Raw genomic sequence first — 17,197 nt, forward strand, 5'->3', positions numbered from 1 at the left:
GTTTGAGATGCCTTTAACTTCTGCAGTTAGTTTGGACCAGTTGTGCTATAGGTTTATAGTGGATCGTGACCTCCAGAAGCCAGGTCAAAATCTCTAATAAACCTATATGTGTTGACTTCACAGCATGCCAATAACAATCAAAGTTGGATCTAATGGTTTGAAGCTATTGAGTCTAGTTAGCTCCTACACAGACAAAAACTCATGTAATTTCTTCATAAGTATAATGTCTTACGTACACATATACCATTGTCTGTAAATTGATTAACAAAATCAAGCTCTGTACTGAGTGTGTATATATTTATAGGCCTTTAGTTTAAAAAAAAGAACCCTCTGGCCATAAGAATGCTCATTTTGCAGCGAAAGAAACAAGTTCAGAGAGATGGGATGGGATGCTCCAAATCACATGGATCACCAATCTGGAGCCCCCTCTAAAGAGCTACACTCCCTTCTGGGTTATCTGCACCTCTAGGGTGAATTCCATTGTTATCTCACAGAAATGTTTCAGCAGCCTCAGGTAAGCTTATTTGATGGAAATCTGTTCCTAAGGATACAAAAAAGGAAGGTGCCAAGTTAGGGGGAAAATAAAGCTTCAATCTTTAAAACAACAGTTATATACAGTCAGGCAGTCTCTTCAGAAAGATTTCAGTTGATCAAGTTTGACTCTAAACGTTATTGTAAGGAAGCCCTAATTATTAACACAGGTGAGAGCCATCCCTCATCCTTCTCAAAGGCTGGGTGGTGGGGGTGGTGGCACTTCAGTCACCTGAGCCTAATAAGATAGGTGTGTCTGGCATTGCTAGTTGTTCATAGCCTGAATCTTCAAAAAAAAAAAAAAAAAAAAAGAGCGTGGAGTGTGCCTATCCCGGTTTTGGTCTGATTCAGGGTACCCCACTTGCAAGCCTAACGCAATATTGAAATCCCAACACCAATTTCCACATTATTGACCAGGAAACGCACGTCTCAAGTGCACCTGCTTATAGATACTTCTACCTTTTATAATGACATTGGGTCACAAACACTATTACTCAGGTCTTCTCAGAGCGCTTCTTTATTGCTCATTTTCTTCAGGAGCAATAGATTTGTGCACAGTGTAACTGGCCACAAAGCCTGCAAAGAACTGATCAGCTGATGCTTCCCGAGTGTCTCAAGTCTACAGAGTCCCTTAACTTTTTTTTCTTTTCCTCTCACCACGGTGGCGAGCAAATTCCCCTGGGACAATCTAGCCTTCTGATAAAAGGGAGCCTCCTGAGTTACCTCTGGCCACGCGGGGCGGGGTGGGGGGCTTCTATATACCCCCAGGAATGTCAGGCTGGAGGGTGTCCGTCTTCGCAGCTTCATATTCTGAAGTTGGGGAGGGGTCGTCCCCGAGTCACAGGCTTGCCAGTTCAGAGTACCCAATCACACTTTCCAATCACTCCTACGGTACCGTCTCGAGGCCACAGGGCCTTAGGGAAACCGCTAGCGAGAGGGGAATTAAGTATCGGTGGCTACCACGCCTCCCACGTTTCAGCTCTAGGTTCCTACTGGGGAGTTGGGAGGAAACACTAAGGCTCTCCAGCACTGGAGCCCTAGTTCGGCTCCGATCTACCCAACTTGGAGGCTACGGAAGCACACAGAACTCGGGCGGTGGCAGCACCAGCCGATTTTCCGCTTTTCCCGGCTAGCTCTTCCGCTCGCGCCTCCCCAGCCCCCGCCCCTCCGCCCTCCTCACAGGAACCAGCGCCCTCGCCGCTCCCGCGCTTCTCCCCGGCCACCCGCAGTGGCCTGCCTTTTATAGGCGCCGCAGCCAATGAGCGCTCTGCTTTCCTTCTGCCCGCCCGCCCGGCCAATCGCCGCGCCCCTTGTGTAATCTTCGGCCCCTCGGCTGCTGTCGGCTATTTTCGTTGTTGCTGGCTTTTTCAGGGGCTGCTCGCTCGCAGCCAGAGACGCTGGTTTTTTTTTCCGGGTTCGGAGCCGTTCCGGATGCTTTAGGCTGCCGGATGTCTGATCTCAGGATAACTGAGGCGTTTCTGTACATGGATTATCTGGTAGGTGCGGGGCAGGGGTGGCGTGTCGCCTTTCGGACCTCGACGTGCCCGTTGTCCCTCCGCCTGGAGGAACAGCCTTTTTGCTTTCTTTCTTTGGGATGGGATGCCTTTGAGGTTCTATCTCCCGTAGCCTGCTCTAGAGCTGTGCCGGGACTCGGAGGGGCGGCAGCCGAGACGGCGGGGCCGCAGGTCCGCGGGGGCGGTGGAGCTGACAGGTAAAGGTGTGGCCCGGGTCAGCGGTGCTGCGGGGCGAGGGTCGCACAGGGTCTCCCCGAGAGATGGGGCCGCGGCGGCGGGGCGTCCCCTGACCGCCGTCGGGTTCTTTGCTTTTCTGTGCGCTCCTGCAAAGGACTTTCTTTCGGAGGAAGCAGGAGTTTTTCCTCTCTGACTTTAGCAGAACTCCAGGTACTATTAAAGAGCCATAACCAGAATGGCTTACTAAGTGCCCGGCAGCTCCGGTCATTTGGTTGTTATTAGATCTCTAAAGCTATGACCTCGGTCGCGGCGGGGTTTTAAAAGCATATTACCATGAAGTAGACGGGACTAAACTGCACCGCAGCCCGGCTAGAACAGGACTGGTAGGGGCAGGCATTGCCTCACCGTTCCTGCTGTGGGCGCATGCCGCTTTTACCCTGCGCACAGATTGGCTCTTACTTGTGCTTTTAGGCCAGGCTTGTGCTGAGAAGTTGAGATGAGAAAAGTACCAGCACAATGCTGGGACTGAATGTAACTTTAAAAATGGACTTGTGTGTGTAATTATTGCAAGCACCATGTATTGTTCCAGAAATTATATTTCCCCAGAGATGCTTGTTTGTGTCCACGGGGATCCTCATTGACATCGGCTGTGTTCGATCCTAAACAATTACCAGGTTTAACCTGTTAGCCGGAATCGCTACTGCATTGTAGAGTTGAAGTAGATGGTTAAAACACTGACCGTCCTGTCGTCTTGTTGAACACATGCAGTTTGGTTTCTGACTGCAGATTGGCCTGGCAGGGATTTGCCAGTGCCTTCTAGGAATCACACTTAATGCTGTACTGAGAAAGACTGTGACAGCTTCTATGATCAGGAAACGCTGGACAAGGACTGGCTTTGTAATGCTCTCTTGTATTTGGGGTTAATTTTAGTTTATAGAAAGGAACTGCTTCCCCTAAACCTTCATGGTTTGATGGTCTTGTGGGGAGGGGTGCTGACTGCAGTTAATGCATGACCTTGTGAACGGAGGGGAGTCAAAAATTATGGGTTCAAGTTCTGTTTTGCTCATTCCCTGGTGTCAGTAACTTCCTCTATCTTTGTGATAAATGGACATTATCCGCCCACTACTGGACCTGGTTAAGGGGTTTATCTGATTAGGAGCATTCTTTAAAATGCAGAGTGCCAAAGTGTAGGTAAAGAGAGTTGCCAAATGTTTCTTAAATATTATTTTCTGAATTAAGTAACTGATTATTTTGTAGCTTATCTTAAAATACAGTACTATGGTTTTGTCTTGGAGTTTGCCAGAATTAAAGTCAAAGTTTGTTGAGGATAATTACTGAGTAGGAAAGGGTTACATTACCTATACTATTGAAATGTAATTTTGGATACTTAATTAGTAGTTCCTTGAGAGGAAGTCATATAGTTCTGATCGTTTTATTATTTTCTGTATTTCCTGGGTGGATTATAAATCTGCAAATTGCATCACATTGCTGTCTTTGAGGTGCCAAACCCACTAACGCAGTTAGTGGGAAAAAAAAATTGAAGACTCTGGTTAATTACTCAGGCTAATTTCTGGATGGAGAGTCCAAGGATGGGTGGATGAATGTTTGTGGGGCTCTGGGTTTCCTTAAAAGCGGATTAACTTTGTCAATTTACTAACAGTTTTTGTGTAAAAAAATCAGTGGGTCCCAAATTTGACAGGTCTTTTTTGTTCTACCTGCCACTCCTCCACATATCCTATGCGTTCCTATTTTTTAAAAACTCATTATTTTGCCAGCTTAACTATGCTTTTTAAAAAAATTCATAACTGCAGTGAAACAGTCCCATAAAAATCATTTTGCTCATCATTGGCAGTGAGAAAAAAGCTCTTAAAGGAAATAATTCAGTTCTTATGAGAGTGCCAAGTATCTGCTGCTTTAAAAAGACTTCAGGAAATCCTTAAATATTAAGGGAAAAAACCCTCCTTAGGTGGTCTTTTTGTTTACTTTTTGCTTATCAGCTCTCAGAGAAAATGATGTTCCATGTTATTCCTTTCAGCTTGCCTTTTGTATGGACTTCGTTTGCTTGTACATAATCTTTATCTGGTGTTTATTAAAAACCAGTTTCTAAAAAATGAAAATCAGTTTTGTTATCTGGGATACTATTTTAAAAGTCAATTCCCAAGTTCTTTTACTCATCTGTCAGAGAAAACAGGCTCCTTTCATTCCAACTTGGACTCTTCAGATTTTGCTGAGCTTGTGGACTAGAGTGAGAGCCCTGTCCGTGCACTTGACGGGAATAATGTGTGTGCCATCTTCTCTTCTTTTTAATCAGTGTTTGACTTTTCTTGTTGCTGTTGGAAGCTCGAAGAGGGAGTTGTGTGTGAGTCTGTATTGTCCATTGTTCTGTGAACTGGATGTCATCACTTAACCTTTTTTATTTGGAGGGGAGTGCAAAGGAAGAGAAATGACAGAAAGTCAGAGATGCTATTTTTAACAGCTTTTAATAAAGACTGGAGATATTAAAACAGACGATGAAGCTCTCTGATCTTAGAGGCTGCTGTGGATTTCTTAAATGCTCTCAGTTAGAAGTGACAGATAAGGTGAAGGATAGTGCCTTAATATTTAAGACAGTTTTTAATATCAGTTTAGGGAAATAGCAGTAATTTGCTTCTCCTTAATAATTATATGTATCACCCTGTGCCCAGTCTTTATTTGTTAAATTGAATGAACATGAGACAGGACAATTTTTTTCTCTCCAGCTTCTAAACTAAGACAAGATAAAATCTGTTTGGATTAGGTGTTTGGCTCTGGGGAATGCAAAATGTATCTTTTCTTCTTAACTTTTAAGTTTCTCAAGATATTATCTGTTTAGCCTCGGTGGCAATTTAAATATAAAAATCTCAGTTTTCTAGTTGAAGAGGGAATCTCCATGGCCCGCCGCATACCTTTTTCCCATTTTCATGATGGGCTTCAAAGGCCATGTTCACTCCTGTCCGATCTGTGGGTAGCTATTTTGCTGCTATTCCAACAGGCAGTACCAGCATCTCTCTCTCCCTCTCTCCTGACAGGTGGAACTAGTAAGACAATGCATGGAGCTTTTTGAATAAGGTAGAAGAAAACAGTCATGTTATAATGAAAGAGAAAAACATGTCTACCAGGTTTTCCTGAAAGGTTGGACAAGGTCAATTCTAGATTCCTTTCCGTTAAAAGTTCTTTGTGTCCTGGCTCAGGTTGGTTGGTCTGAATTTCACCTTTTTCTCCCTTCTGCCATCAAAATAACAGCAGTGAAATTTATTAGGCTTTGTGTAATGCTTATAATGATTGCATGAGATGTGGTTTATAAACCGCATATTGCTTTTCAGAGGTAGAATGTTAAGGTACTATGGTTACATGGCTGATGTTATTCTTACACCTTCTGTGTGTTGGCTATTATTACTCAGTGGTAAATACTGGACTATGTTTTAAATTAGTCTCAGAGTATGGAAAGATATAGAGTGTAATCAGCAAGCTAGGAAGTCACAAGACTCTCTTGAGGGTTGTTTAATACCTATAAAACTGAAACCACACTCTGATATTTTCCTTAATCCATTAAGCAAATATTTCTGGAACCCCTGCTTTGTGCATGACCCTGAAAGTCATGATGGGTGAGCCCCCAGCTGGGTTGCCCTTGGCTGCAGGACCAGCAGGCAGGTGGCTCTACAGGAACCTGTGGCAGGACAGGTTAGAGAGGCATGTTGGGGAGGAGGCACTTCTCATGCGCTCCTTGGCTTTCTGGTAGGTTTCTCTTGTATGCATTTCTTTGTTTTATTGTGCACTAACATGCAAACTTGCTTGAAAATGTGACAACTAAAAGTGCTTCATTAGTTTTGGGTACTTGCTTGTCAGATAATGATCGTTGCTTGTGTATGCTGGGTTTGGAATTTAATAAGACAGGGTTCTAAGTTTCTTCCTTGTATAGGCTGGTGAATCTGGCCTAGTTTCTTGATGACAGGCTATACCCGCCATAAAAAATTGTGTCAACAGCGAAGATCAGGTGAGAGAAGGCAGATGGATCAGCACAAATCCATCGCCATTTGCAGGATAAAAATCAACTCATGAGCCAATCAAGAACAGAAACTTGTGATATACACAGAGCCCTTAGGTGCTACTAAGTTGTAAATGAGTCCTTTTGAAAAGAGGAGTGGAGGCACTTTTGTGACTTCATCTGATGTTCTGTGTCTTAAAAATGTGCTGTTTTTAACCCTGAATAACCCTGAATGACTGTGAACATTACAACTTGTGTGTTGTGACTGTGATCAAACTGACCATAAAGTAATGACATAGGCCAAACATTTTTTAGTCTTAACTGCAGCTGGATTAGTCATTCACGTAAATATTCTTTTATTAACAAATCATAAGAATAATGGGAACACAGTTCTCATAGCAAAAAAGTTTTAAAAGCATCCAGACCATTAGGCAGGAACTTTAGATATGAAGGCGGTAACTCTGGTACTCGACTTTCTGTTGTTCCAGTCTTGGAGCGTTGAGTCCCAGGAGAGGACACAGAGACATGGTTCACGTCCTCTAGGACTTGCATTCTGAAGGACTCCTAAGCCACTGCTGTGGGCGGGGGAGATTAAGCATATGAATTATGAGGGTAAGATCAGTTAACATTTATTGAGCACTTACTGCATGCCAGATCATGTAAGTGCTTTCCACGTGTTAGGCATTAAACCAAGGCTCAGAGAAGTTGTGTAATTTCCCCCAGTTCACACAGCTAACAAGTAATAGAGCTGAGATTGTGGCCTTAGAACCCTTCCTGTTCGCCACCTTCATTCCAGCTTGGTGTTAAAGCTGTTGGAATGCAGTTGACATTTTTACAGTGTATTTCATGTAAATACTCTGCTACTGCTTGAGTAAAGAAACCAGGGCCCGGGAGCAGGCTAACTGGCATTCCCACGTGCTCGAGGGCTTGGCTCTCCTATTTAAATGACTGTTAAAAGAGAAGGCTGGAAAGACAACTGTGTTGTGTCCTGAGTCTCCTGCCCTATGATGTCCTGACTCTGGTCACTGAGGTGAGCTTTAGCATCTGATGTTGTCAAGTGACCACAAGTGGGTTTCCAGACGACCCTGGTACTTCGCCCCCTAGTGCCACTTCAGGGGCACCTTCAGAGCCACAAGCCCCAGTTGTCTTCTGAAGTGGTCCCTGAGACTCTTGTTTATTGGAAGTTGGCTGTGTTCCTTAACCAGATGCTGCCTGGGAAGTGGGGCTGAGCCCAGCAACGCTTGGTCCCAAGTAGACATTTGCTTATGGATTTCACTTGGGCAAAGTCTCCTGATGACATTAATTCTGAAGGGTTTGTTTTTGAGGTAGACTAGAAGGAAGGAAGGATTTTTAGGGAGGGTCTGGTAACTGCATCTTGCTTAACAAGAAAATCATTTTCTCCTGATATTTCTCACAAATGGAGTTAATGACAGGCTTTTCTTTTGGAGCCTGCAGCCCCCCTAGTTATGCTGTGGCTCTGCCCTGGCGTCTCTCCAAATGCTTCTGATACTTGAATGAGTCTCAGAAGCCCAGTTTTCAGTGACCCTCATTTCTGAGTATCTGCAAAGGGTTTGAGCACATTTACTTCTGGCAGGGCTGGCTTCAAGGGCATGTGGCCATGGGGCCTGTGCTTAGAATGGCTCTCATACTTGGCTTAATGCTGCGGTTACCATCTTGAAACTTAATTTGAAGAACTTTGTAAATGTTTTCATCATCTGAATCTATAAACTGCATCAGTGCAAGGTACTCTGCTGTCCTGATGATCATTTTATCGCCAGTATTGGGTCTGATGCCTGGTAAATAGGGAACTGTGTACCAAGTACAGTGCAAAGTGTTTTACTTGCTTCACATGATTTAATCCTCCCAACAATCCTGTTAACCAGAGACTACTGATTTACGCAAGACTAACTGACTTAGAAGAGAGGGAACTTGAGGCTCTGGGAGGCGGAGCATTGACCCAGATCACATAACCAGTGGAGTGTCAGGGATAGGGAATGAGCCTAGCTTGGTGGATTTGAAGTCCATTCCAGTAAGCATTGTTCAGTACTGCCTGCCCAGTGATCATTATAGTTGAGGGCCTGAGTAAGAGGGGCCATGGATCAGACACAGGGCTCGGAATTGAGAGGCCACTTGATGGCTGCTGTCACCTGGTCACCTGGGAGAAGCCCTCCTGGGAACTCAGTGACAGCCCTGCTCCAGTTGGGGAAAGTGTGTGAATTTGTACCTTAAGGTGAGAGAGTTTGCTCACTGATTTTGCTTTCCTTTGTTTATCCACTCTGTCCTTCACCCTTGTGCATAAGCATTGGTGCCCGGCTCTTTGGCTCACAGCCAAACCAAGTAGATGGTTTACTGACCTTTAGAAGTAGGGCTCCAATGGACAAGGGAGTGGAGGTGTGTGTCAAGCATCAGAATGAATTTAACTTAAGAACAAGCTGCCACTGACCCCAACCAAACCCCAAATTCCAGCCAGAGGCCTATTAGAAATAAATACAGGTTGTAGTATCAATTTTACAAAGTTGTGCCACTTAGCACTGTTAAACCTAATCAATCCAAATTAAAGCTAAGCATGCTCCCATTACTAGTTTGATCCTCACCGTATCCCATCTTTATGAAGGCTCCATGTCGTAGCTCAGCTCATGGTGGGGGAAGGGGGGCTTCCAAGTTCTCAAAAGGAGCCACCCTAAATCCTCTGTCCAAACCTTTCTTTACCCTGCCCTCCTGCTTCCCATCCTGAGACAAGTCAGTCTTACCAAGGAGGTAGGACTTGCACCATTGTCTCACGGAAGTTATGCCAGATTTTAATAGTAACTCGTCAACTGAAGAGTTGGATTTGCAGAACAGTCTCATTTATCAAGTTCCTTTGTACCTAGATTTGCTGGCAACACTTCTGACTTCTGGACTGCTTCACTCAGGACTGGGGATTTCTATCCTAGCAGTTGTGCCCATGTCTCCCTCAGAGGGATCCCCAGGGGCTCTTTTCAACAGGATAGCTGCTTCTCCAGCCTCTCTGGGGGAGCCGTCCCATGACCACTAATTGAGGCCCAGAAGGGCTACACCTGTTCCCCATCAATCTACAGATGGAATCGGGGGCTAAAATGATATACAGTTCTTGCAATGTTTTATTTTTGATAAATACAGGTATTCAGAGACGTGAAGAAAATAAGAAAACACTTCTGTGTACCTGCTTCCCCGATTGAAGTTATTACATTTTGCCAATTTAACTTAAGAATTCTGGTGCTCTTTTAAAAAAACGAAGGAAACTCTAAGGTGAGAGCCTTGTGCTCCTCCTTGCTTTCTTCTTCCACCCTCCTCAGTGGTGACAGCTGTCCCAATGCTAGTGGGGATCATTCTCGTGTATGTTTTTGTATTTTGATTGTCTTTACATGTATACATAAACAATATATAGTATTGAGTATGTAGCACTCTTCTTGAAACTTGTTTTATTTCTCTAATTTTAAGATTGATGTTATTGTATATATTAGTAGATATTTGTTTTATATTTTCCAGTTTGGATATTATCATTTCTGGTTTTATATGTAGAGATCTTATTTGGATTTTGTGAGAAGCCCAAAGAAGAGAATAGGTGTTGGTTTTGAAGCGTGATTTTGTGTGTGTTTCCTTGTTTTCAGTATGACACAATGAGCCATATAACGTTAGTGAAACATTATTATGTGCATTTCAGTCTTTGATTCATCAGTTTGTTTTACAGTTTACAACATTTTGTAATCTTATTAGCACAGGTACATGTACATATATATTCTTGCCTGTGTAAGGAATGAGATTATTTTCATAACATTATTATTCAAGTAAAAGCACAGTGAAGCTATTTGGAAAGCACAGCAAAGCACAATGGAAAAAATACATATCTGTAATCCAAACAACCCACAGAGAACCAGTTAATATTTCTCAACCCTGCATTATAATGAAGATAAAATCTTATAACTTACTTTTTACACTTATAAATGTTTAAATTTTAAGTTTCTCTTCTGCAATATTAATTTTCTGCATTATACCCATAAACCAGTTTTCTTAACTAATCAACTTTTCATTGAATATTTAATGTTCCAATTTTTGTTTATGTTATAAGTAATGCTGCAATGGCCATTCCATATAAACTCTTGGTTATTTTAGGATAGTGTATTGTAAGGATCAGTTCTATGGTACTTTTATGAGTCTTACTACAAAAAGGTTTCAAAGCCAAATAAGTTTGGAAACTGGGTCAAACAAAGCTAAACAAGTCTCTTTATTGTACAGCCTTTAATATGCAAGTGTACATGGTGAGTCTGTAAAAGGGAGATTATTACATGCAGTGCTTCTATTCCTTTGGAGTATTTGTATGATCAAGTTCTAGAAGTAGATTATGTAGAATCAAAAGATGCTTGCATTTTAAAGCTTTGATATGTTGGTTAAATAAGTTAATATTTGTATTGCACTTAGAACTGTGCCTGGATATACACAGCTGCTGTTAAGTCAAGTTATATTATAATACAGTTGGTGATAATGATGATAATGAATACTTATTGAGAATTTACTCTGTCCTAGATTCTGCAGGAAGTGCTTCATAGGCACTCACCATTTGTTTAGTCCTTTCAGCAACCCCCTGAGAGGTGTAGGAAGTAGTATTCCTGTTTTATGGCTGAGGAAACTGAGGGTCAGGAGGAACTGAGTGTAATCACAACGGCCTTAGTTGTTATGAGGGTTGGTGACAGACACATCTGTAATCTTAATCTACGTATTTTTATTATTGTGATAGAGAAGAATAAGTTTGAAGTCCTATATTTGATTCCCAGGTGTTTTCCCAGATACTCCACCTATTACTTGTGTGGCATAAGGTGTTTTCCAAATGTCAGTCCATAGCAAAATGAAAAAATCAGGAGAGTGTTACAAAGTAACTGTACATTTAATTTACAGACTTAAAAAGTTGATATATCTTAACTTTTTGTAGATATCAGAATATACTGTCTATTCTGATGATAGTGAATGATAGTATCTCTCTCTCAAAATGTCATTACTTGGCAGAATAAAAAGATGACAGTTCTTATCTGTTCTCAAGTTTGTATGTATGTATGAATGTATGTATATATTTAGAATGAACTTATTTCTAAAACCCCAAATACTGGGAACCTGGTCTAAGACAAATTAATCCAAACCACAGTTTCCTCATTTGAAAAATTCAGGTAGCATCAGAGCCTCTGTGATGATTACTGATTATTTTTATTAGTGCTAAAGTACTTTATAAAAAAAATCGCGTTATAATTTCTATACTGATTGGTCTAAGCGTCCATGTGACTCAATAAAATAATATCAACAGAAGTGGGGGCAAGTGTAGATAAAGTGAGTCTCTCTCTCCTTGTTTATGTCCTTGATTCCCTCCCTCCCCCCACCCCGGCCCTTTAGTGACACTTCAGGGATTTTTTTGTTCACCAAAAATGGCAGTGTACAATTTTTGTGAAATAATGTAACTAAACATTATGTAGGAGCACATCTTTGTTGTACGTTTTAAGAGCTGGGCACCAGAAAGTTGTCCTTGACCTAGGACAAACAGGGTTTTTGGTCTGTTCTGCAGATTACTCATTTTAGCATTTCTAGTCCCCCCAAAAATGTTGAAATTAATTTTTACTATCACTTAATTTTTTATTTCTTCCTTTCTTGCTGCTCTGATTCGGGTATTTTTTAAGATAGCAATTATGACTAGTGAATGAAAATCTTATTTACCAAAAAACTTTAACATAGGGCTTTTTTGAAGTTTGTATGAGATAGTATATATTGTACTTCATGAACATAAGGTGTTCATATATAAATTCATTTGTACTTGTATCTTATAGCTACCCCCAGTTGGAGATATAAAACATTTCTAATATCCCAGAAGGCTCTATTGTGTTCCTTGCCAGGCAGTACTGACATAGATTAGTTTTGCCTGATTTTGAACTTCATATAAATGGAATCACAAATATGTGTGTTTGTGTGTGATTACTTTTACTCAAGCTACCTGTGTAATCCATCCACATTGCATGAATTAGTAGTTTCTTTTTTATTGCAATGTAATGTTGTGTGAATACACTATTACGAATCTATCCATTCTATTGTTGATGGGCACTAAGATTGTTTCCGGTTTGGTGATATTTGGACTAAAGCTGCTACAAACATTCTTGTACATGTTTTTGGTGGAAATAAACACTCGTTTCTGTTGAGTAAAGTGGAATTTCAGGTACAAAGGGCCAGTGTGTGTTTAGGTTTATTAAATATTGCCAAAGATTTTTCCAAAGTCGTTCTACCAATTCAACTTCTACCAGTTGTGTAAGAGTTTTAGTTATTCCATATCCTCGCCAGCAGTTATTACGTTGTCAGTCTTTTACTTAACCATTCTGATGGATGTGTACTCCAAGGAAATTTAAAGTCACTCAGAGCTACTTTGATATGTTCAGGCACGAGAACAGTACAAGAGGATTATAAGGCAGATTTTTTTTTTAATTTGGAGAAATTACTTGGGCATATTCTGAAGTTCCTACATTATTTAGTTGTGTGATTCATTTGAAAATTCTGACATGCTGAAGAGATACTGTGGGGGCCAATTGACCTAATTGTATTCCTGGCTTTGTAACCAACTCAGTGTGAGGTTTGGGCAAACCAGTCAATGTCATTGTCTTTAATTTCTTCATCTATAAAAAGATGGGATTAATGGGATAATCCCAAATGTTTCTTTTATTTCAAATTTTTTTCAGCATTTTGTGTCCTTCTTGGAATAGCTATCTTTTTCCTCCTTCTTTTTAATTCTTTGATTTAAGTGATCATAAAGTTTCCTTTATGTAATTTATCATTCATTCACTCAATCAACTCTAATTTTTTTTATAAGCCTTTTTTAAGTTCTGGTGCTGCCCTGGGCACTAGGGATATACAAATGAATAAGACATTGGCCTGCCCTCAAATAACATATACTCTTGTGGAAATGAAAAATAAGCAATTACATTTTAAAGTGGCATATTCTATTTAGAGGGAAATAAAAGTTCCTAATGGAATGTCTGCAAGGGAAACTTAACCTAGGCTTGAAGGCCAAGGAGAGTTTTTCACAAGAGTCATTTTTAATCCACAACATTGAAGTTGGGCAGAGTTGGCAGTGACAAGCAGGGAGGGCCAGGGCCAGGCAGAAGGAACGGGTTGTGCAGAGACTTTGGGGGTGAGTAACCCTGTCACACAAGGAACTCTAAGGCATCACTCAGTGTGCCTGGAGCAGAGTCAGGCACAGTGACTACCCTTAAGCTGCAGAGTCCATTTATGGTCACATTCTGGGAACCTTTCAAGTTTGCCTAGTGTGACATGGTTGGCTCTGGCTGCAGTGTGGAGGATTGCAAAGGGCAGCCAGACTGGAGGAAGATGCTGATCTGATTCAGGAATGAAATGAAGATATTCACAGCCAGGCAGGGCAGGAAGGATGCAGAAAAGTAGCTGGATTTAAGCAACATATGAGAATTGCCAGAGTTCTGTAATAGGATGTAGAAGATGAAAACAAAGGAGGTCTTAGGGATAGTTTTCAGGTTTTTGGTTTAAGTATTGTTTTATCTATTATTGAGTAACAGACTACCTTAAAACAGTGGCTTAGTAGGTGGGTTTTTTTTTTTTTCTCTCATGAATTTGGAGGTAAATTGGGTTCAGCTAGGCTGTTCTTGCTCAGGATCCCTTATGAAGTTGCAATCAGACGGTGGCTAGGGTCATCTCAAAGCTTCTTGGCATGCTGGTCTGGCACCTGGGCTGGGAACATGCAATTCTGGGGGCTGGAAAAGTGTGGACTCCTAGGCTGTCTCTCTTCATGTGGTCTTTCTAGTGGTGTTAGTTAAGAAGCTGCATTGCCTACACCCAGATTGAAGGCTCACAGTGTGACTGTACCAAGAGAAATTGGTGGAAGCTGCTCGTTTTTTCTAACCAGTCTCAGCAGTCTTGCAGCATCACTTGTACAGCACTGTGTGCATTGAGGCAGTCACAAAGGTGTGCTCGGGGCCAAGGGCAGGAGATGGACATCATGTCTCGATTGTGAGAAAGAGAATTTATGGGCATGTTTTAGAACCACCACAGCCATCACGGAGGCTAATTGGGTCATGTACTGTGGTAGGTGACACTTGAAGGAATAGCATGTGGGGAGAGAAAGAAAATGAGTTTGTTTTTGGAGTTTGTGTTGCTTGTGCAAAATCCACAAAGTTGAGGCTTCATGTAAGTAGGTGGGATCTCAGAGATGAGTTTTGGATGTGTTGTTAAAAATAATATGTAGCATTATTACTTGCCATACATATCCTGTATTATTAAATCATCATGTGGGAGGCACAGTGCTAAGTGTTTTTCATGAATTATTTATTCCCATTACCATTTTAGAGATGAGAAAACTGAGACTTAGAGAAATTGAGTGCCATGCCTAAGACGTGATGGAGTCAGAATTTGAACCTGGGTCTGGCTCATGTCTAACCTTGCATTCTTAACCACTTGGATGGTAACTGAAGCCATGGCCATGTCTGAGCTTGCCCAGAGAGGGTTGTGCAGGGTGAGAAGGGAAGAACCTGAGGAAGCCCAGTGCCTCGGTCAGTGCCAGCACATAGTAGGCACACAATTTTCGTGGGATCAGCACAAGGAAAGGAAACTCAAATGGAGCCCAAGAGAAAGAGGACTGAAAGGTAGGGAGAAAACCTGAAGGGTATCTGGAGAGTGCTATGTCGAGCAGGCTGAGAAGGGAGACTTTCCAGAAGGAGGAAGTGGCCAGTTGTTTCACACGTGGCCCAGAGATCGTGGAAAATAATGACTGCAGGGTGACTGCTGGATTCACATCAGTGGTGACCTTGACCAGAGCACTCTTGGAGGCCTGGTGGGAAGTGAGGAAATGACGCCGCTGAAGGTGCAGTCTTGTCCAGAGATTTCACTATGGGAGAGAAGGCCACCAGGGCTGGAACTGGAGGAGCGGGGGCTGGAGGGGCGGCCTTCCTTTTTAAATGGCACTGAACTGGAGATGGTTAAATGCTGATGAAGTGGAATGTGAGGTCATTTTGCTGAGTGTGATGAAATGTGGTGGTGTAGGGGGTTGAGCTGAAGAAGCTGTGGTGGAGAATGAGGGCGAGGGCTGACCAGGGACACAGGCACATTGGTCACCATGTACTGTTGAAGCCAGAGACCATGAGTGAACAAGGACACCGATCTGGTGGCTGTGGGACTCCTTCTTTCTCTTCCAGGCTTTATAGCTGTTTGGGTTTAGGTTTACAGGAGGTAGACAGATTGATAAGGGTTGGGATTTTTCCAAGGCGAGTCAATGGATGGATAATGGGGTAGAGAGACTAGGGACACTGGCAAGAGAATAGTTGAAGTGTTAGACTGTCATGATCTCCGAGTTGGTGGAAAGGAAGGAAGGGCAGGTAGAAAGTAGAGGACACAAGTGTTGGGTGGTCTTGACAAGGCTGAACAAGAAGTGTTATTTGGAGTAACTTCAGAAAGCTGAAAGAAGAGAAGGTTCAAGGCAGGAGACAGGGTGGATGAATTTAAGATTGCAGAGGTAGAGCGGTTCTCCGAGGGGAGGCTCCTGCATGGCTGCGGTTGGCAGCGGGAGAAATGGCCAGGCTAGGAAGTGGAAGAGGAAATACCACCAGGGTGCTGGATGGAGCGTCCTGTGAGCGGTGAGTTCACCAGGACCAGAGCAGTACTTAGGCTGGATCAAAAGGCCGAAGCAGGCTCAAGAATCGTCAGTGAAGGAGGGGAAGGTTGGCCAGTGTCATCACAAGGAGAGTTAGGCAGCGCTGGATGTTAGAGCTCATGGCCCTGAGTCCTGAAAGGAGTACAGGAGGAGGAGATCCTGGAGGGTGATGTGGAGGGACTGAGTTGGGCTGCAAGAGGGGGCATTTAACAAAGCTTTTGTGGGCGTAGCGGAGTTTGTTTCATGGTTGAGTGTGGCAGGCTTTGGGTTGAACTGCCTGGCTCTACCGCTCGAACTGTAGCTTTGGCAAGTGATTTAACTTCTCAGTCCCTCGCTTTCCTTCTCTGTAAAATGTAAACCTCTTGGGTTTGTTGTGAGGATTAACTGAAAGAATACATGTGCTCTAGAGCAGTGCCTGACTCCTCTCTCTCTGCCACCAGTCTTGCTGTCATCTTAGCAACAATAACGAACAACCCTTCACAGCGTTTCTGTTAGCAGGCACTTTCTAAGGGCCCGATGAAATAGATATCATCTATTTTTCAAATGTTGAAACTGAGACATGGAAAGATTTAGCAGCGTGGTTAAGGAAATAAAGCTAGTTAGTGGCAGAATTAAGCTTTGAACCCAGGAAGTCTTGCTTCAAAGCCGTCCCTCTTGTCCAGTACTGAATAATGCATGTTAACTACACCACCATGCCCACCTGTACCACCACCACCACGGCTGAGGGTTCTGGAAAGGCTGGGAGGTGGTACTAGTGTGGGGTTGGCTTGGTGGAGAGGAGGAGCAGAGCTGTGTGGGGTAGGGATAACTGTAATCTGAAAGACGATGGGATCAGGTGGATGTTTTCCAAAAATAATTTGATCTAACAGTTCCCTGGTCAGGGAGGTGGGAGAAAGTAGGCCCCAGTTAGTTGTGCAAGGAGGGAGTCCTAGTTCAGCTAAATAAACTCACAGTTCAATTACTTTACTCTTAAGACCCCCAGCCTGAACTTTTCTGCTAAAAGTGATTGCATTTCCAAAGGCGTTTTGGTCCCTGGTAAGTGAGGTGACTGGACTCTCAGGGGACTCTCTGAACATCTGTCTCTATCACACAGCTGCATCTCCTAGGAGGGCACCTGGGGTTTGGGTCCCAGGCTCCCAGGGCAGAGAACTGGTGGTTCGAAGTGCTGAGTCCTGGAACTGCCCTGAAAGGTCCGGGGCAGCTCGTTGGAGCCAGGAGTTGGCTTTGTGAAGACAACCTGCTTAGGGCTGCTTTGTCAGGGCAGCCTGTGAGCTAACCTGCATGTGATGTGTCTGGAACAATCACACAGTA

At 42.9% G+C, this 17,197-nt stretch overlaps 1 protein-coding gene across 7 annotated transcripts in view; it reads left to right on the forward strand.

Moving 5' to 3' along the window:
- Window positions 1-1,870: 1,870 nt before the first annotated feature.
- Window positions 1,871-17,197, forward strand: part of ARL15 (ARF like GTPase 15) — a 386,198-nt gene continuing 370,871 nt past the window's right edge. For 6 of the 7 annotated variants that reach the window (XR_012071492.1, XR_012071493.1, XR_012071494.1 and 3 more), the window contains exon 1: window positions 1,871-2,027. Coding sequence is in view for 2 of the 7 variants with exons in the window: in XM_072958699.1 (XP_072814800.1) it covers window positions 1,980-2,027 (48 nt within the window). In the remaining 5 variants the exon portion in view is untranslated. The remainder of the gene's footprint in view (window positions 2,028-17,197) is intronic. The other variant, XM_072958700.1, reaches the window with a different exon arrangement.

The sequence above is a fragment of the Vicugna pacos genome, chromosome 3 (genome assembly GCF_048564905.1).
Source record: "Vicugna pacos chromosome 3, VicPac4, whole genome shotgun sequence".
Classification (NCBI taxonomy): domain Eukaryota; kingdom Metazoa; phylum Chordata; class Mammalia; order Artiodactyla; family Camelidae; genus Vicugna; species Vicugna pacos.